The sequence below is a fragment of the Arvicanthis niloticus genome, chromosome 1 (assembly GCF_011762505.2).
Source record: "Arvicanthis niloticus isolate mArvNil1 chromosome 1, mArvNil1.pat.X, whole genome shotgun sequence".
Classification (NCBI taxonomy): Eukaryota; Metazoa; Chordata; class Mammalia; order Rodentia; family Muridae; genus Arvicanthis; species Arvicanthis niloticus.
The window spans coordinates 87,647,908-87,662,790 of NC_047658.1; the positions used below are offsets into that span (position 1 = coordinate 87,647,908).

The 14,883-nt window shown below is 36.4% G+C and overlaps 1 protein-coding gene across 1 annotated transcript in view; it reads left to right on the forward strand.

Moving 5' to 3' along the window:
- LOC117716620 (phospholipid-transporting ATPase ABCA3-like) overlaps window positions 1-14,883 on the forward strand; it is a 96,571-nt gene that overhangs the window by 48,980 nt on the left and 32,708 nt on the right. Inside the window, exons 19-22 of the mRNA XM_034513730.2 lie at window positions 154-451; window positions 7,414-7,666; window positions 7,800-8,004; window positions 12,370-12,592. Coding sequence (XP_034369621.1) covers window positions 154-451; window positions 7,414-7,666; window positions 7,800-8,004; window positions 12,370-12,592 — 979 coding nt within the window. The remainder of the gene's footprint in view (window positions 1-153; window positions 452-7,413; window positions 7,667-7,799; window positions 8,005-12,369; window positions 12,593-14,883) is intronic.

Sequence of the window (14,883 nt, forward strand, 5' to 3'; positions counted from 1 at the left end):
AAGTTGTAATGCCTTCAGAGAACACAATGTACCTGGTCTACCAGCTGGGCTCTTTCTTCTGCACATCTGTTACCACACAGCTGAAGACATTTGTGCTGGTAACTTCCATCAAGGTGTGTAACCACTGTAACGCTGTCTTCTCTCCTCTTGCAGTGGTCTCTTTACATCCAGCAGTTCCGAGCCATGTTCATCAAAAGGGTAATGTTCTCTTGGCGCAACTGGAAACTGCTGCTGTTGCAGCTGCTGGCACTTCTGGGTCTCATGTATCTTCTGATGAAAGGAATAAGCTTCTCAGTACCTGAAGAGCCTGCCAGGGTGATGGACTTGGAGCAGTATGGTGAGACCATTGTCCCTTTCTCAGTTTCTGGAGATCCTCATTTGACCCAGATTCTCACCAAAAATCTTGAGATCATGTTGAAGGCTAAAAATCAAAAAATTCTTGAAGTGCAAGGTAAGCCTCTTACAAATAGAGAAATAGTGCCTACAGATGCAGACCCACTTACACCAATTTGAAAGGAAGTTCTCAGCTAGAATGTTCAGCACTTTGTTCCTCTCCTCTTCTCCCTGTCTTTTCTCCACCCCCTTCTTTTATTTTGTAATCAATTTTACAAAGCCAGCCAGGCTGAAAAAAGAACTGTCCTTCAAGGCCATTATTATTGTTATTATTGTTATTATTATTATTATTATCATCATCAGCGATAGGGGTACTTTGAAGGGGGGAGGGCCATCTACCATAATGAGGAGCAAAGGTGGGATATTTAAGGAAATTAAGACATTTAGAAGCAGGCACATATTGGGAAACTGGAAAAGGAGATATCTAAGGAAGACTTTAAGCCACACGCTCGTCTAATGCTAGAGATGATTTCCCTGCATAGATGCAATGCACAAAATCAAGAGGCCAGCTATGTTTCATCAAAAGATCCAAGTTCCTGAATATGTAAACTAAACATAGACAGAATGAGGGAGAAAATAAATGACTCCACATTAATAGTGGGAGATTTTAAACTTTATTTACAACAACGAACCTATCAGTGGATGGAATTTCAGCCCTAAGTGGTGTATTTAACCAACACTGTAGATCACATGAACCTACCTGCATGAAGCTGTCCAGTCAAGTACAATATAATTTATATTTTGTCAAGCATGCAAGGATCATTATTCAAGATATATTATATATAATATGGTTCAAAATAGGTCTTACTACAATTTAAAATTTGAAACCACTGAAATATCCTTTAAGATCTTGATAGAATAAAACTGGGAATCAGTACCAGCAAAAAAAGTCATGAAATTCATGCATATAGTATAAATAACATACTCTTAAGGGACTACTGGGCCAAAGAATTTGTAAGGGAAATAAAAGATCCACATAAAAATAATAACCCATCAAAATTTATCAGATATAGTGAAAAATGCTAAGAGAAAAAAAGTTAACTGAGAGAGAAAAGCTATTGATAAAACTAAACTTATATTTAAAAACATTTTTCCTAAATGTAAATTTTAAGTAACCAGATAAATACAATGAGCCTCTGTTATCAAAAGGAAGAAAGAGGAAATAGAGACTGAGCAAAGAGGAACAGAACAGGAAAAGGTCCACAAACCCAGAGCCTGCTTCTTAGAAAAGGCCCAATTTGGGACATTTTTAGATATGTTGAAAAGGAAGAAAGAAAAGGCTCCACAGTTCAATGAGAAGCTAATGAAAGGGCATTTGTCCTCATTTCATAGAAATAAAGATTACAAAGAGGATCTATAGCAGCCTGTATAGCAAAGTAAAGTATCCTAAATGAAAGAAGCATAATTTCAGTAATTTACATGCTGCTAAGAGAACCATAAAAAAATATAAAGGCTTAGTAGATCTGTAACTGATAAGGAGATCAAGCCTGCAACAAAAATCTGCCCATTAAAAAGAAATCCAAAGCCTGGAGAGATGTCTCAGAGGATAAGAACACTGGCTACTCTTCCAGAAGTTCAATGTTCAATTCCCAGCAACTATGTGGTCGCTCATAACCATCTATAATGAGATCTGGTATCCTCTTCTGGCCTGCAGGCAGAACATTGTATAATAAATAAATAAATAAATAAATAAATAAATAAATAAATAAAATTTTTTTAAAAAAGCAATTCAAGACCAGATATCTTTATCAGCCTCAACAAGAGAAAAAAGAAAGAAAGAAAGAAAGAAAGAAAGAAAGAAAGCAAGAAAGAAAGCACGAGAGACCGAGAGAAGGAGCGAAAGAGAGACAGAGAGCACGAAAGAAAGAGACCGCTGAGTACTAACCCTTCTCAAAATATGCTAAAACATTTGAAAATGAGGGAATAATTCCAAACAAATCAATGAGGCCAGAATTTCTTCAATACCCAAGCCAGGCAAAGATGTTATAAGGGAATAAAACTATGGACTGATGTCCCTGATGAGTACTGGTGCAAACATTCCTAACAAAACACTAGCAAACAACTCAGAGGCACATTTAACAGAATTACACTCCACAGTCAAACAGGACTTCATTCTCGGAGTTAAACATCTTCCATGATGAGAAAGACTGGAAGCCTCTCCTCACATTAGGAATATGACAAACATGACAAGTTTCCCTACTTCTATTCATATAAAGCTGTAAGTACTACCAAGAAATTTAGGCAAAAAAAAAAAAAAAAAAAAAAAGAAATATAAAGACACCCAGTTGGAGGATAGAGAAGCAAAACTATCTCTGCTCAGACATGATCGTATATGCAGGAAGCCATGGACACGCACATACCTACATGCACACACTTTGTTAGAGCTAACAAAGGAATATGCTAATACCGAGTTGTTTGTTTGCCTGGTGTTTGTTTTTGCTATGATTCTTTGTGTAATATAGATATTATCTATTTGCCAGATGAATAGTTGGCAAAAATGTTCTCCCGTTCTGTAGATAGTGTCTCCACTCAGCCAATACCCCCTTTGCAGCTCAGAAGTCTACTAATTCTATAAGATCTTCCCTGGTGCCAGCAATGGCAGCCTCGCCCAGCTTCCTTTAGTCCCGAGGAAGAAAAACACTAGACATTTTTATATTTTAAAACTGACCAGATAACTCTCAGAGGCTACACTGTCGGTGCTCTAGAGGCCTAATGTCTGTAGCTTTCTATCTGCTCCACAGCCTGGTCCGAATCTCAATCCTCTCTCTATCCCCTTCTCTTCCTGTCCAGCCAGGAAATCTTGCCTCATCCTTTGCCCCAATGATCAGCTTCTGCCATCTTTATTTGAGGCAATCAGGGAACCTCTGCCTACAGTTTTCTGTCAAAGTCATTATTGGCTTTCATAAAATCACAGGACTTGCAAATAAGTCATTTTTGACTTAGTCATTTTCTACCTGTTTTCCTTTTTTCTGTCTTAGTTTTCTAGCTAAGCTTTTCAGGACTTATATTTAACAAGAATGAAGAACATTAACACCCTGGTCTTGTCTTTTTTTTTTTTTTTTTTTTTTTTTTTTTTTTAGCAAAAAATACTTTGAGGTTTTGCCCATATAATGTTGGCAATATGTCTGTTTGTCCTGGTTAGCTTTTGTCTCAACTTGAGTAATCTGGGAAGAGAGACTCTCAACTGACTGTTTGCAACTTTCAATACACTTGTGTATGTTTAGAGTTTTAACCCTCACCCGTGGAGTTTCTTTTCCAGTCTCATCTATTTGATGTTCCTTATCACTCTTGTACTTGCAGGGATTTCTACTTCTCTTGATTAGCAAATTTTCTGCTATAGTTGTATTGAAAATGTTTTCTATTCCTTAGATACGAATTTCTTCTTTTTCTGTGTCCACAATTTATAGATTTGGTCTTTTCATGGTCTCCCAATGATCACACACGTTTTGATCCTACATTAAAAATGTACCAATGTCTTTAACTGAATGTATCTTTTCTTCTACCCTTCCCCCATTCCCTCACAGTCTGTCCTTACTGTGCTCTGTTCTGTTGTCACAGTGTTTTATTAGCTTTCTATTTTATTTATGAAATGTTTTATTTCCAGAATTTCATTTTGGTTTTTCCTTCAGTGTTTCTAATTCTATTTCATGTTTCTGTTGGCATTCTTTAGTTAGCTATTTCTTTGTGTTCTCTTTTATTTCTTGGAACATATTTAGATTCATCAATTTTAACTCTGTCGGTGGTTAATTTAGTTAATTAATATAGATCTTTCTCATTTGGATACATTATTTTGGCATTGGTAGTTTTGGAGGAGATATATTACCTTAGCTTATTAAAAGCTAAGTTAATAGCATTAAGTTATTTGTGTTTTGCATTGAGACTTGAGCATAAGAAGATTTATCACAGTTTGTTTCTATTTTTAATCATTTTAAATTCAATTTTTATTTAGGTTTGTTCTTTGACAAGTTCACACATATAATAACACATACTGACTACTTTGATGTCTTACTCATCCTCCTGTATCTTCACACTGCCCCAATCTACTACCTTTTTCCTTGCAAATCTCTTTTTCATGTTCATGTTTATTTGGAGAGAGAGAGAGAGAGAGAGAGAGAGAGAGAGAGAGAGAGAGAGGGAGAAATGGAAAGAGGAGAGAAAGAGAGAGGGAAAGGGTGGGAGAAAGAGAGAGGAAGGGAGGAAGCGAGGGAGAGAGAGGGGGGAAGAGGGAGGGAAGGAGGGAGGAAGGGAGAGAGAGAGAGAGAGAGAGAGAGAGAGAGAGAGAGAGAGAGATCCCAGATTTATGTAGGAACATCTGTGTGTATCCAAGACACCGATCCTCTGTCAAATATACAGTTGACAAACTTTTTCTTCCACTCTGTGAGTGATCTTGCATTAGTTTCCTTGAGCCCTTGAGTTTCATGCAATCCTACTTTTTGATCAATAGTCTTATCTCCTGTGCTCCTGGAGTCCAGTGTAGAAAGCCTCTACCTGTGTCTGTATGTTTGAGGCACCTGTTGCTTTATTCTCTAGCAGTTTTGGAGAATTGGATCTTATGAGTCTACTGTTCATTTAGAATTAGATTTGTGCAAGGTCAAAGATAAGCATATCATCTCCTCTTCCTGTATGTTGACATCCAGGATTCCCATACTTTGTTGAAGATGCTGCTTTTTCTTTAGCATATACTTTTAGCTTCTTTGTCAAAACTCATATGAGCATAGTGTAGGAACTGTTATCTGAGTTCTCTATTCCATTCAACTGATGTATTTTAATTTTTTTCAGTACTATACTATTTTTTACTACTATGGTTCTGTAGTATAATTTGAAATCAGGTGTGATGATACTTATCACAATATTCATTTTGTTCAGGCTTGTATTGGTTATCCTTGGTCTTTTGGGTTTTTATAGAAAGTTTAAGACTAATTTTTCCATATCTGTGAAGATTGACCCTGGAATTTTTATTGAGATTAAATTTAGACTGTAGATTGCTTTGGTAGATTGTACATTTTCACAATATTAATTCTGATTTATTAATATGGGAGATCTTTGGATCTTCCCATTTTCTAATGTCTTCTTTAATTCTTCAATGTCTTACAGTTGGAATTGTTGAGATTCTTCATTTTCTTGGTTAGATTTATTCCTATGTAATTTTTTCATGACTATTGTGAATGAGACTCTGTAATATCTTTTCAGGGTTTTTTGTTGTTGTTGTTGTTTGGTTTTTGTCATTGACATATAAAAAGACTAATGATATTTATTTTCTATTTTACCACTTTGAAGCCCTTATTAGCTCATAAATATTTGGTAGACTCTTTACAACCTCAAATATACAGAATCATTCCATCCTCAAATGGTATACTTTGACTTTTTTCCAATTTTTATTTTTTTTACTTTTCTCTTTTCTTCTAGCTAAAACTCAAAGCTCTGTACTGACTAGAAATTGAGAAAGTAGGCAGCCCTTTTTGCTCTTGCCCTTAATGAGAATTCTTTGAGGTTTTCTTTGTCTACCACCCTATTGGATACATGTTGTTACATATATTGACTACATGTTGTTACGTATACCCCCTCATTATATTCAGTATGCTTCCTTCACCCACTTACATGATTTATGAAATTATGTTGGATTTTGTAAAATTCATTTTCTGCATCTATTGATACAATCATAATATCTGTACTTGTGACTGTGATGGATTTCATTATGTATGTATAGATGACGATAACTTGATTAAGTTGAATGATCTTTCCGATGCAGTCTTAAATCCAGCTTGGCAGCATTTTGTTGAGAATCACTGCAACTATGTTTATCAGAGAGCTTGATCTATCATTTGATTTCTTTTTGTTGTGTCTTTATTTGATTTTTCTGTCAAGGTAAGAGTGGATTCATAAAAACAGTTTGCAAGCATTATCTCCTTTTCTATAATGGAGTAGTTTGAGTAGTATTGGCGGTTGCTCTCTGGAGGTGTGATAGAGCTCTGCAGTAAATTGATAGAGTTTTAATTACTACTTCAATCTCGTTGGTTACAAATATGTTTAAAGTGTTTATTTCATCTTGATTTAACTTTGGAAGGTTTTTATGTACCTGAAAATTCTTTTTTTTTTTTTCAAAATTTTGAGTAGAACATGAGCTTTTAAGCTAAGTTCATTTGATTTTCTGAATTGATTTGTATCTGTTGCATTTTCTGCTATTCATTTCTAAGTTTAGTATTTTTGTCTTTGTTGTTCAGATAATTCTGGCTAATGATTCTCCCTCCACCTCCTTCTCCTCCCCTACCCCCTCTTTTTTATATAAATTCAGAATCTAAACTTATTATTAGTTTTGGGGGCCATAGTTAAGAGTCTCAGGCAATAGTTTTACAAGTCTGATATAAATATAAGGTTTATTTGTAGAAATATTTTTTTATTTTGGGTCTGTTTGGGAAGATTTGTAATTCTTAATTTGTGTCTTCTTGGATTCATGAAATTTCTTTAAGTTCTTACAATTTTATAGCTTTTTGTTTAATCATTTGTTATAATTCTTACCATCCTGATCTGTTCTGCTTTATCTTTCTACAAAGATAGGACAAGAAGAGTAGTAGAGATTATTGAACTTAACTCCAATTTTTTTCCTCTTAAATATTCACAATTCCAAGTAACTATATTTTTATGTAGACTTATTTTATGTTTTTATTTAGTTTTCATATTCTATGAGCAATGGTTTGATTTTCTTTGAGTTAACTTGTAAAAGATAGAAGTAGGAGTTCTTGCAACTATTTTTGTGTAGAAATAGAAGGTTTTGAAATTGAGAAAGAAATTTGAGAGTGTTTTTTTCTTTTAGAGAAATTGAGCTAGAAATCATAAAATCTGTATGGCTAAGAGATAGAGTTCTTGAGGTGAATAGTCAAGATACATTGAGACTTCTTTGAAACATCTGAGAGTGAAAATATATCAGACAAGTGAAACTATTGTGTTGTTTCTCTTTAAAGTATGTAGTCAGTGCTCTTTATTGCAGCTGAAAACATGACCACTCTTGTGTCCTCTTTCCAGGTGATGTGAAGGACTACTTGCTGACAAATAAAGACTGCATTTACTCGTGCATCGTTGCCTTTTCCCTTGATATTGCTAGAAAAGAAAAGACATTTACCTTTTGGTTTAACAATGAGGCATACCATGCATCACCATTATCTTTATCAATATTAGACAACATTATTTTTAAGTATCTCTCTGGCCCTGATGCCACCATTACTGTCTCCAACAAGCCTCAGCCTCAACGTGTCACCAAAGACAAACCTGATATAAGGTATGTTTTTGTTAAGTGGGATACTTTAAATTGATCCTCTCTTCCTGTCTCACTATGTTTGTAACAAAATGCTGCTATTAGCAATTAGTGTTGTCTTTATACCATTGTGTGTTCTCTATTCATTCTTTTATAGAAGTGCATCAGGAATCCAGATAGTCTTTAACTTGCTTTTTGGGATGAGTATTTTCACCAGTGGCTTTTGCCTTATGACAGTGACTGAGAGAGTTAGTAAAGCAAAGCACATCCAGTTTGTGAGTGGTGTCTATACCTTGAATTTTTGGCTCTCTGCTCTGCTGTGGGATCTCATCATCCACTTTGTTGCCTGTGTCCTGCTTCTGGTGAGTTGTATGTATTGTCTTAAAGGCTGCCTGTTATATATCATCTACATTTTCTACTTGTCTGCCATTTACTAAAATCTACATCTTTCCAGAGAAGATAAAAATAGTTTGACTAATGAAGTCAAAAAATCTATTGTGGAATATTTCTAAAAAATAATTGTTTCCTTGTATTTCTTTTAACTAAAATGTTCTTTGCTAAGACAGCTAACTTCTGACATATTTGCCCAGCAATATGTACTGCCCTCAAAGCTTCATTCTTTACGGAAGGATGTGTCACAACAGCCCAGTGGTATACTAACAAACACTACAGCTACTTTCCTCTTCCCACTATTTCCCAATTTCCCCATGCGTTGTAATGCTGGGTTATGCAAAAAAACAAACAAACAAACAAACAAACTTGTACTCAACTTTTGAAGCATTTCTCTAGAAAAGTTTAAATTATGTAATGGGCCATTCAATTTCTTTTGTGTATGTGTGTCTGTGTATCTCTGTGTGTATGCACTTGTATAGGTGTAATCCATTTGCATTGAAGACCACAGGTAATAGAATAGATACCAAACAGATTTTTGAATACATAGTCTTCAATAAGCAAGACCAGGAGGAGAAAAATTGATCTGTTTACATTTGTTACTTTCTCTTGCTTTTCCTTATCTGGTGCTCTCTCCACAGCCACATTTATGTTTCCTTTAAAGGGTAAGTGAGCTTCCATAGTCAAAGTTAAAAAAAATCCATTTCTCTGTATAGTGATTGAGTTATAATGTGCCAAGCATATTTGGTATCTTGTCTATTTGGTGTTATGTATGTTTCTTGTATTCTTATGGGTTTTTCTTTTCTTAATTTGAGGCAATTTTTTTCTGTGAACTTGTTGAAGATCAGTTGAACTAGGATTCTGCTCCATCTATTGAAGATTTGTTATTTTCATGCCCGCCCCTCAGTTCCTGTATATTCCTTTTGGGTATGCACCTAAATTTTAATATTCTTAGCATGTATGGTCTAATTCTCTTCTTTATCTTCTAGGCATGGTATTCTTCCTCACCCACCCCACTTACTTTGTTCATTCTACTTGTAAGGCTTTCCCCTGAGTTTTGTATTTGGGTTACTGAAGTTTTCAATTCCATTTTCATTTCAGCTTCTCATCATAGTCTCATCTCTTTACCAAATACATTTTTTAAACCCTGGATAGTTCTCATCATTTCATGTAGTTATACATTGTGTTTCCTTGGGTATCAATCATGTGTTTATTGTTCTTCTCTTTAAGATTATTGGGATGTTTTGTCTTCTTTAAATTCCTTAAATCTTTGAATTTTATGATTGTCTTTAAGTCCTGTGTCCTGGAGTTCATCTAGGTAATTCTCACTGAAGACCATATTTACTGGATTTGTAGACTTTGGGTGGGGGGGAGGAAGTCCTTTCACACTATTTGTGTTTTTGCAGTGAGACCTGAGCATGTGGACTCTTTTGGTTGGTTGTATGTCTGATGTGAGAGTCTAAGCTTCCTCAAACTGGTCTGACATACAGGCTGAATAGCCAAGGGGAGACCTGAGGGTGGGGCATAGCACAGGTGGGTGAGGCTTCAGAGAATTAGTAGCTGGCCAGGATAGGCCTAGACATGGAATATGACACAAGTAGTCTGGGGTCTTAGTGACTCATCAGATAAGACTGGTGCAGGGAATCTGTGGGCATAACCAAGCCTGGTGGTTGAGAATGACAGAACTGATCTGACTGAGTAGCTGAGCAAGATGTGCAACCTGGGCTAGGTATGACTATTGGATAGGATGTGGCTAGGCAAGGGTTCAGGGAACTTGATAGACTGATTGTTGGATGTGCAATTTGAGCAAGGCCTGGAGGTTAGAAATGTATGGACAGGCTATGGTTCAGCTGGGCTGATCAGACTACACCAGGACCAAGCCTGTGGGCTGGGAACTGCACAGGAGTGGCTGATGAGACTTTGATTGTCATAATTAGAATGCCATTCATAAATAGTATAATCTTGGCATTAATTTGCTTTTTAGGCTGACAACCTCAGCCTTACAACTAGAGTCAATAAGTATCTATATAGTTGGGTTAATATTATCGTACTATTCTATGCTCTTCTCATTCTATTTTGTTCCCCACTCAGTCTGTGTTAAACCTTATTTCCCATCTGTCCCAGAGATGAATATGCATATGTGGTTAGCTACTATCACGTGAGCTATTGCCATCCCATTTCTCTTACAGTTCTAAGGCCTCAGAACCTTGGTATGCCAGTCAAGTCCCTTCAGTGTGTTGCTCTACTGTGATCAAGCATTTTAATTTCTCACACTTTCTTTTTATGAAAGATTACCACTGGACATTCAGTTAGTTTTACTTGGATCTGATGCGTGGATCTGTTGGCAGCTCCTCTATTTTATGAACTTTGTTTTATGCTGTGTCTTCTCACTAGCTCAGGTTCACATGTGTGTTCTTTGGGTATAAAATTTCTGGTTATTTTATTTTTGAAACCCTTTATTTGTCAGCAGATGCGCTCTATCTTTATTAGTCTCTGTGTAAATTTATATGTCATAGTTGTGCCTGCTCAGGGCTAGAGCTTTTTATTCTGGAAAGTGAATATAGTGTGCAATGGTCAGCTGGGTGTGGTCAGCACACCCGTCACCCCTTTATCAGTTGTTTGTGTTGGGTTTGTTCTAACTCCTCGTCTAGCTGGTTCTGGAATATCTAACAAAGCATCATTCATTATAGTAGCCACTTGCACACCTTGCTTTTCTATTTAACCATATTTATTATCTAAATAGCTATGTCAATTCAAGATTTAAGTTTGTTATGGAAAAAATTTATATCCGGATCGCTTTGAGTGGGTATGTGTTTCTGTTTTTACATCTTTCTCCCACGTATTGGCCATTTGATCTGTTGGCATTCCTTCTAATTCCCTATTGAGTCACACAATGAAATGGAATTATCACATAATCTTCATGACTTTTTGTCCTTCAGAGTCCTAAACCATTCCTCTGGTGGCTGATAACATGTAGGAAAATCTCCCTTCATCCAATCAAAAATTGTGCTTACAGATACTGTTATGGCCTCTGTGATCCTCAGAGGGTTGGCAAGGGTTGCCCCTTCTTCCTTCCCCAGCAAGTACATTGAAAAACTGCCCCTCAGATACTCTATTTTCCCACCAATACTTCATCAAGTCTACTTCATAAAAACATTTTTAAGGATTAAAATTTCAGATTTTTTTTCTCCCTTTAGTTGATTAGGAAATAGTAGGAAAGTTATTTAAATAACCTGCCATATTCACAGAAATTAAAATGTTTAAAAATCTAGTAAAATCCCAAATGCTAAGGCAGAAAATATAAATAGTCTTACTAACTCTGAGATTTGAGGATTTAAACAAACAAACAAAACCTTCATTCTTTCTAGTCTTAGAGTTTTCTAGTTTTACATCTTTCTCCTAGGTTTTGGTCATTTGATCTGTTGGCATTCCTTCTAATTCTCTATTGGGATCTGTAATTGCAACTTTTTAAAAGAGAAAACTCCAAGATGAATTGTTTATTTATAAAATCTATCAAATGCTCAGGGGGCAAGTGCTATCTATTATAAACCAACGTCTCCAAGAGACTGATGAAAATTATTCTAAATTGATTTTTTTCTAAATTGACTTTTGAAGCAAGCTTAACATTGATTTATTTATAGAACCTTATATGATAAGGAAATATAAACTAACATAGTTAATTTAACCAATATAAGTGTGGTGCTATTTTAATAATGGTGAATAGTAGATCCCTTAGAAAAAAGAAAAAAGTAAACTGATTTTAAACTGATTTGTAAAACCACAGAGATTGAGATTGAGTATACTTGGAATTGGGAGTAAAAGAAAGAATACAATTTGATAATTTGATTCCATAGGAGAATGGAATGAAATATTCTAAATCAAGATGAGAGCAGGAAGGCAAGTGCAATGGCCATGGTCAGTTGTCAGGAAGTCACTCATCAAGAGTGATTTGGTTGGTGGAGAGTCAGTTTCACCAAAGAGACCTTTTTTTTTTTTTTTCCTTCACTAAATTTTCTGGCTTTCAGGATAGGTATTGCATACTGTGTGGTTAGAACCTGAACCACTATACAAAGAAGCACAGTTTGAGAATTTGTTCATTTGTTGGTATAGCTATTTGGAGGCTATGGAATCACTAGGAGGTGGGGTCTAGTTAGCAGAAATGGATCATTTGGGGGCAAATTGTTAACATTATCACCTCAGCCCTTACTTCCAGCAGTTCCTTGCCTCCTCTTCAGCCAAGAAGCAAGGCACCTCTACCTAAAGTTTCTGCAAGATGCCAGTGATGTGAAACATCTTGTTTACACGTCGTTTGCTTTGTGTTTCCATGCCCCTCTCAGGTGGTGTTCCTATACACCGATGTGGATGTATTGTTGGAGAAATACCACTTCCTAGACACAATGTTCATCCTCATGTTGTTTGGCTGGTCTATCATCCCCTTCATCTACCTGCTAAGCTTCTGGTACAACAATAGCACCAATGCCTACATCAAGATCTTTGTCTTCAACCACTGTTTAGGGTTTATGAGTATAATTGTGGATGCTGTGGTACAAATCATACCAGGTAAGGGATTTACAAAGTTTCTTCCCTTCAGGAGCTTCCTGTAAATAAAGAAAAGTGACTTTAAGGGGAAAACATGTTCTTTTGTTCTGAGTTTCTGGGGAAACCATTACTTCATAAACTTGATTGAGTGCTTTTAATATTGTAACATTATATTAAGTGCAATGAAGAACACACTGAGCCATTAATATCACTAAGCCAATCATTCCGTTAACACTTTGTTTTCTGCCAAGAAGTGCTTGCTGACAGGAGAGAGCTGTCCCCTGAGAGGTTTTGACAGAGCCTGACCAATACAGGTGCAGATGCTCACAGCCAAACATCGGACTGAGTTCGGGACCTCCAATGGAGGAGTTAGGGCAAGGACTGAAGGAGCAGAAGGGGTTTGCAACCCCATAGGAAGAACAGCAATATCAACCAACTAGACCCCCCAAAGCTCCCAGGGTCTAAACTACCAACCAAATAATACATATGGGGTGGGGACACATGGCTCCAGCTGGATATGTAGCAGAGGATTGCCTTATTGGACATCACTGGGAGGGGAGCCCCTTGGTCCTATGGAAGCTCCCAGGGTAGGAGAATGCTAGGGTGCTGAGGCAGGAGTTGGTGGGCAGATGGGGGAGCACCCTCATAGAGGCAGGTGGAGGGGGAAGGGATGGGATATGTTTGTGGAGGGCAAACTGGGAAAGGGCATAACATTTGAAATTTAAATAAATAAAATAATCAATAAAAATGGGGAGGAAAGACCTTGTTTTCTTGGGCTTCCTCCTATGATCATGGCGTTCAAGGAGAGAATTGACTGGAGCAGTGACAATCACAAACAGGAACACTTGAGATTGAGGACTGTTGTCACGCCTTCACCAAAGCACACTGTAAACACTGTTTTAAGTTATTTAGCAATGTGTGTTGCAGAAATCAGGAGGAGAAGGCTTCTAACAGATTCCCTGACATCAAGTTTTATCTTACCACTAGAGTTTTGGTTATCTGAGACTAGTTTAACATTTATTATGTAGTTTTTCAAGGGGTATTAGTAAAGCTAGATGAGAGAAATTGTTCTCTAATTTGTAGAAGTTTTTCTTCAGTCTCATTCTCCAAATTAATCACATTGCTATCAATTAACCTCTGTTTATTTCCTATTTCCTATTTCTGGTGTAACATTAACTCTAATGTATAATTTGTATCAATTAAAAAATAACACCTAGAATACCCAGGAGTCCCAAATAAACGTGACTACTTGTTATATGGCACAGCCATACCCTCTGAAAGTCATGAAGCCAGCACAGCTGTCTGACATAGTCCTACCAAAGCTGAGCCGAAAGCTGAGATCACTGTGATCACTGTCATTTTGTCTCTCACTTTTAGGTTTTGGTCTCTGCATGTTGCATTCTTGGGCCTTTTCTTCATTATGATTCTTTTTATGTTTTTTGCTGAGAAAATTACATCTGAGTCTCGTAAGGAAAGTCTTAAACCTACTATCCCTTGCGTTTTAGGGAAACAACTTTATCTGGGCCTATTTGGAAGTGATCCTATGCCCTGAAGATCATGATAAGCACAAATCAGCACTAGGATGCTAGAAATTTCTTATGAGACTATGATTCCAGGATCTTCTTAGGTTGTCTGCCCTTAAGCAAACTCAAACAGTATAATTGGTTCCAAGTAAACTTAGAAATAGTTTGCAAACTACAACTGGCCAGAAAAATTGGCAAAAGATTCAAGGCCTCTTTTTTACAATACACTTGGAGCTCTCTGAAAATATAGTTTAAAGATAGGGGTGAGGGGGGTTACAGGATATGCCCCTGGAGGAATAAAACTCAGCAAGTAAGAAAGATTGATTAACATAACCTTTTCCTGACTAATAGCATAAATAATGAAAGGATATAAGTAAAAAGAGATAGGTATCAATATTTGCTATTCATAAAGATGGGTTCAGATATTTTCTGTTTATCTGGAGCATTTTAAAACTCCAAATACTCCCAGCCTAAAAGCAACCTGTCATATAATAAATGTGTCTGTGTTGGCAGAGACATTCTTTAGATCCTATGAAATGTGGTTATAAAGCTGATAATAAAAATAAAATCTGTTCTATTTGTATTTTCTAATTGTGACTGAACTTGTAACGCCTGGACATTTGTATTGAAAAAATAAAACACATGTCCAGAGACAAAATGATATAACTCTGTACTTCTTGGATAATCATTAGTCTGTCTTTGTTCTTTGAAACCTGTAAAAATAAAGAAGCAGTCTGATTGTTAGTCAATCAGAGCTTCAAGATACTCTGACCACCATGCCTGACTCAT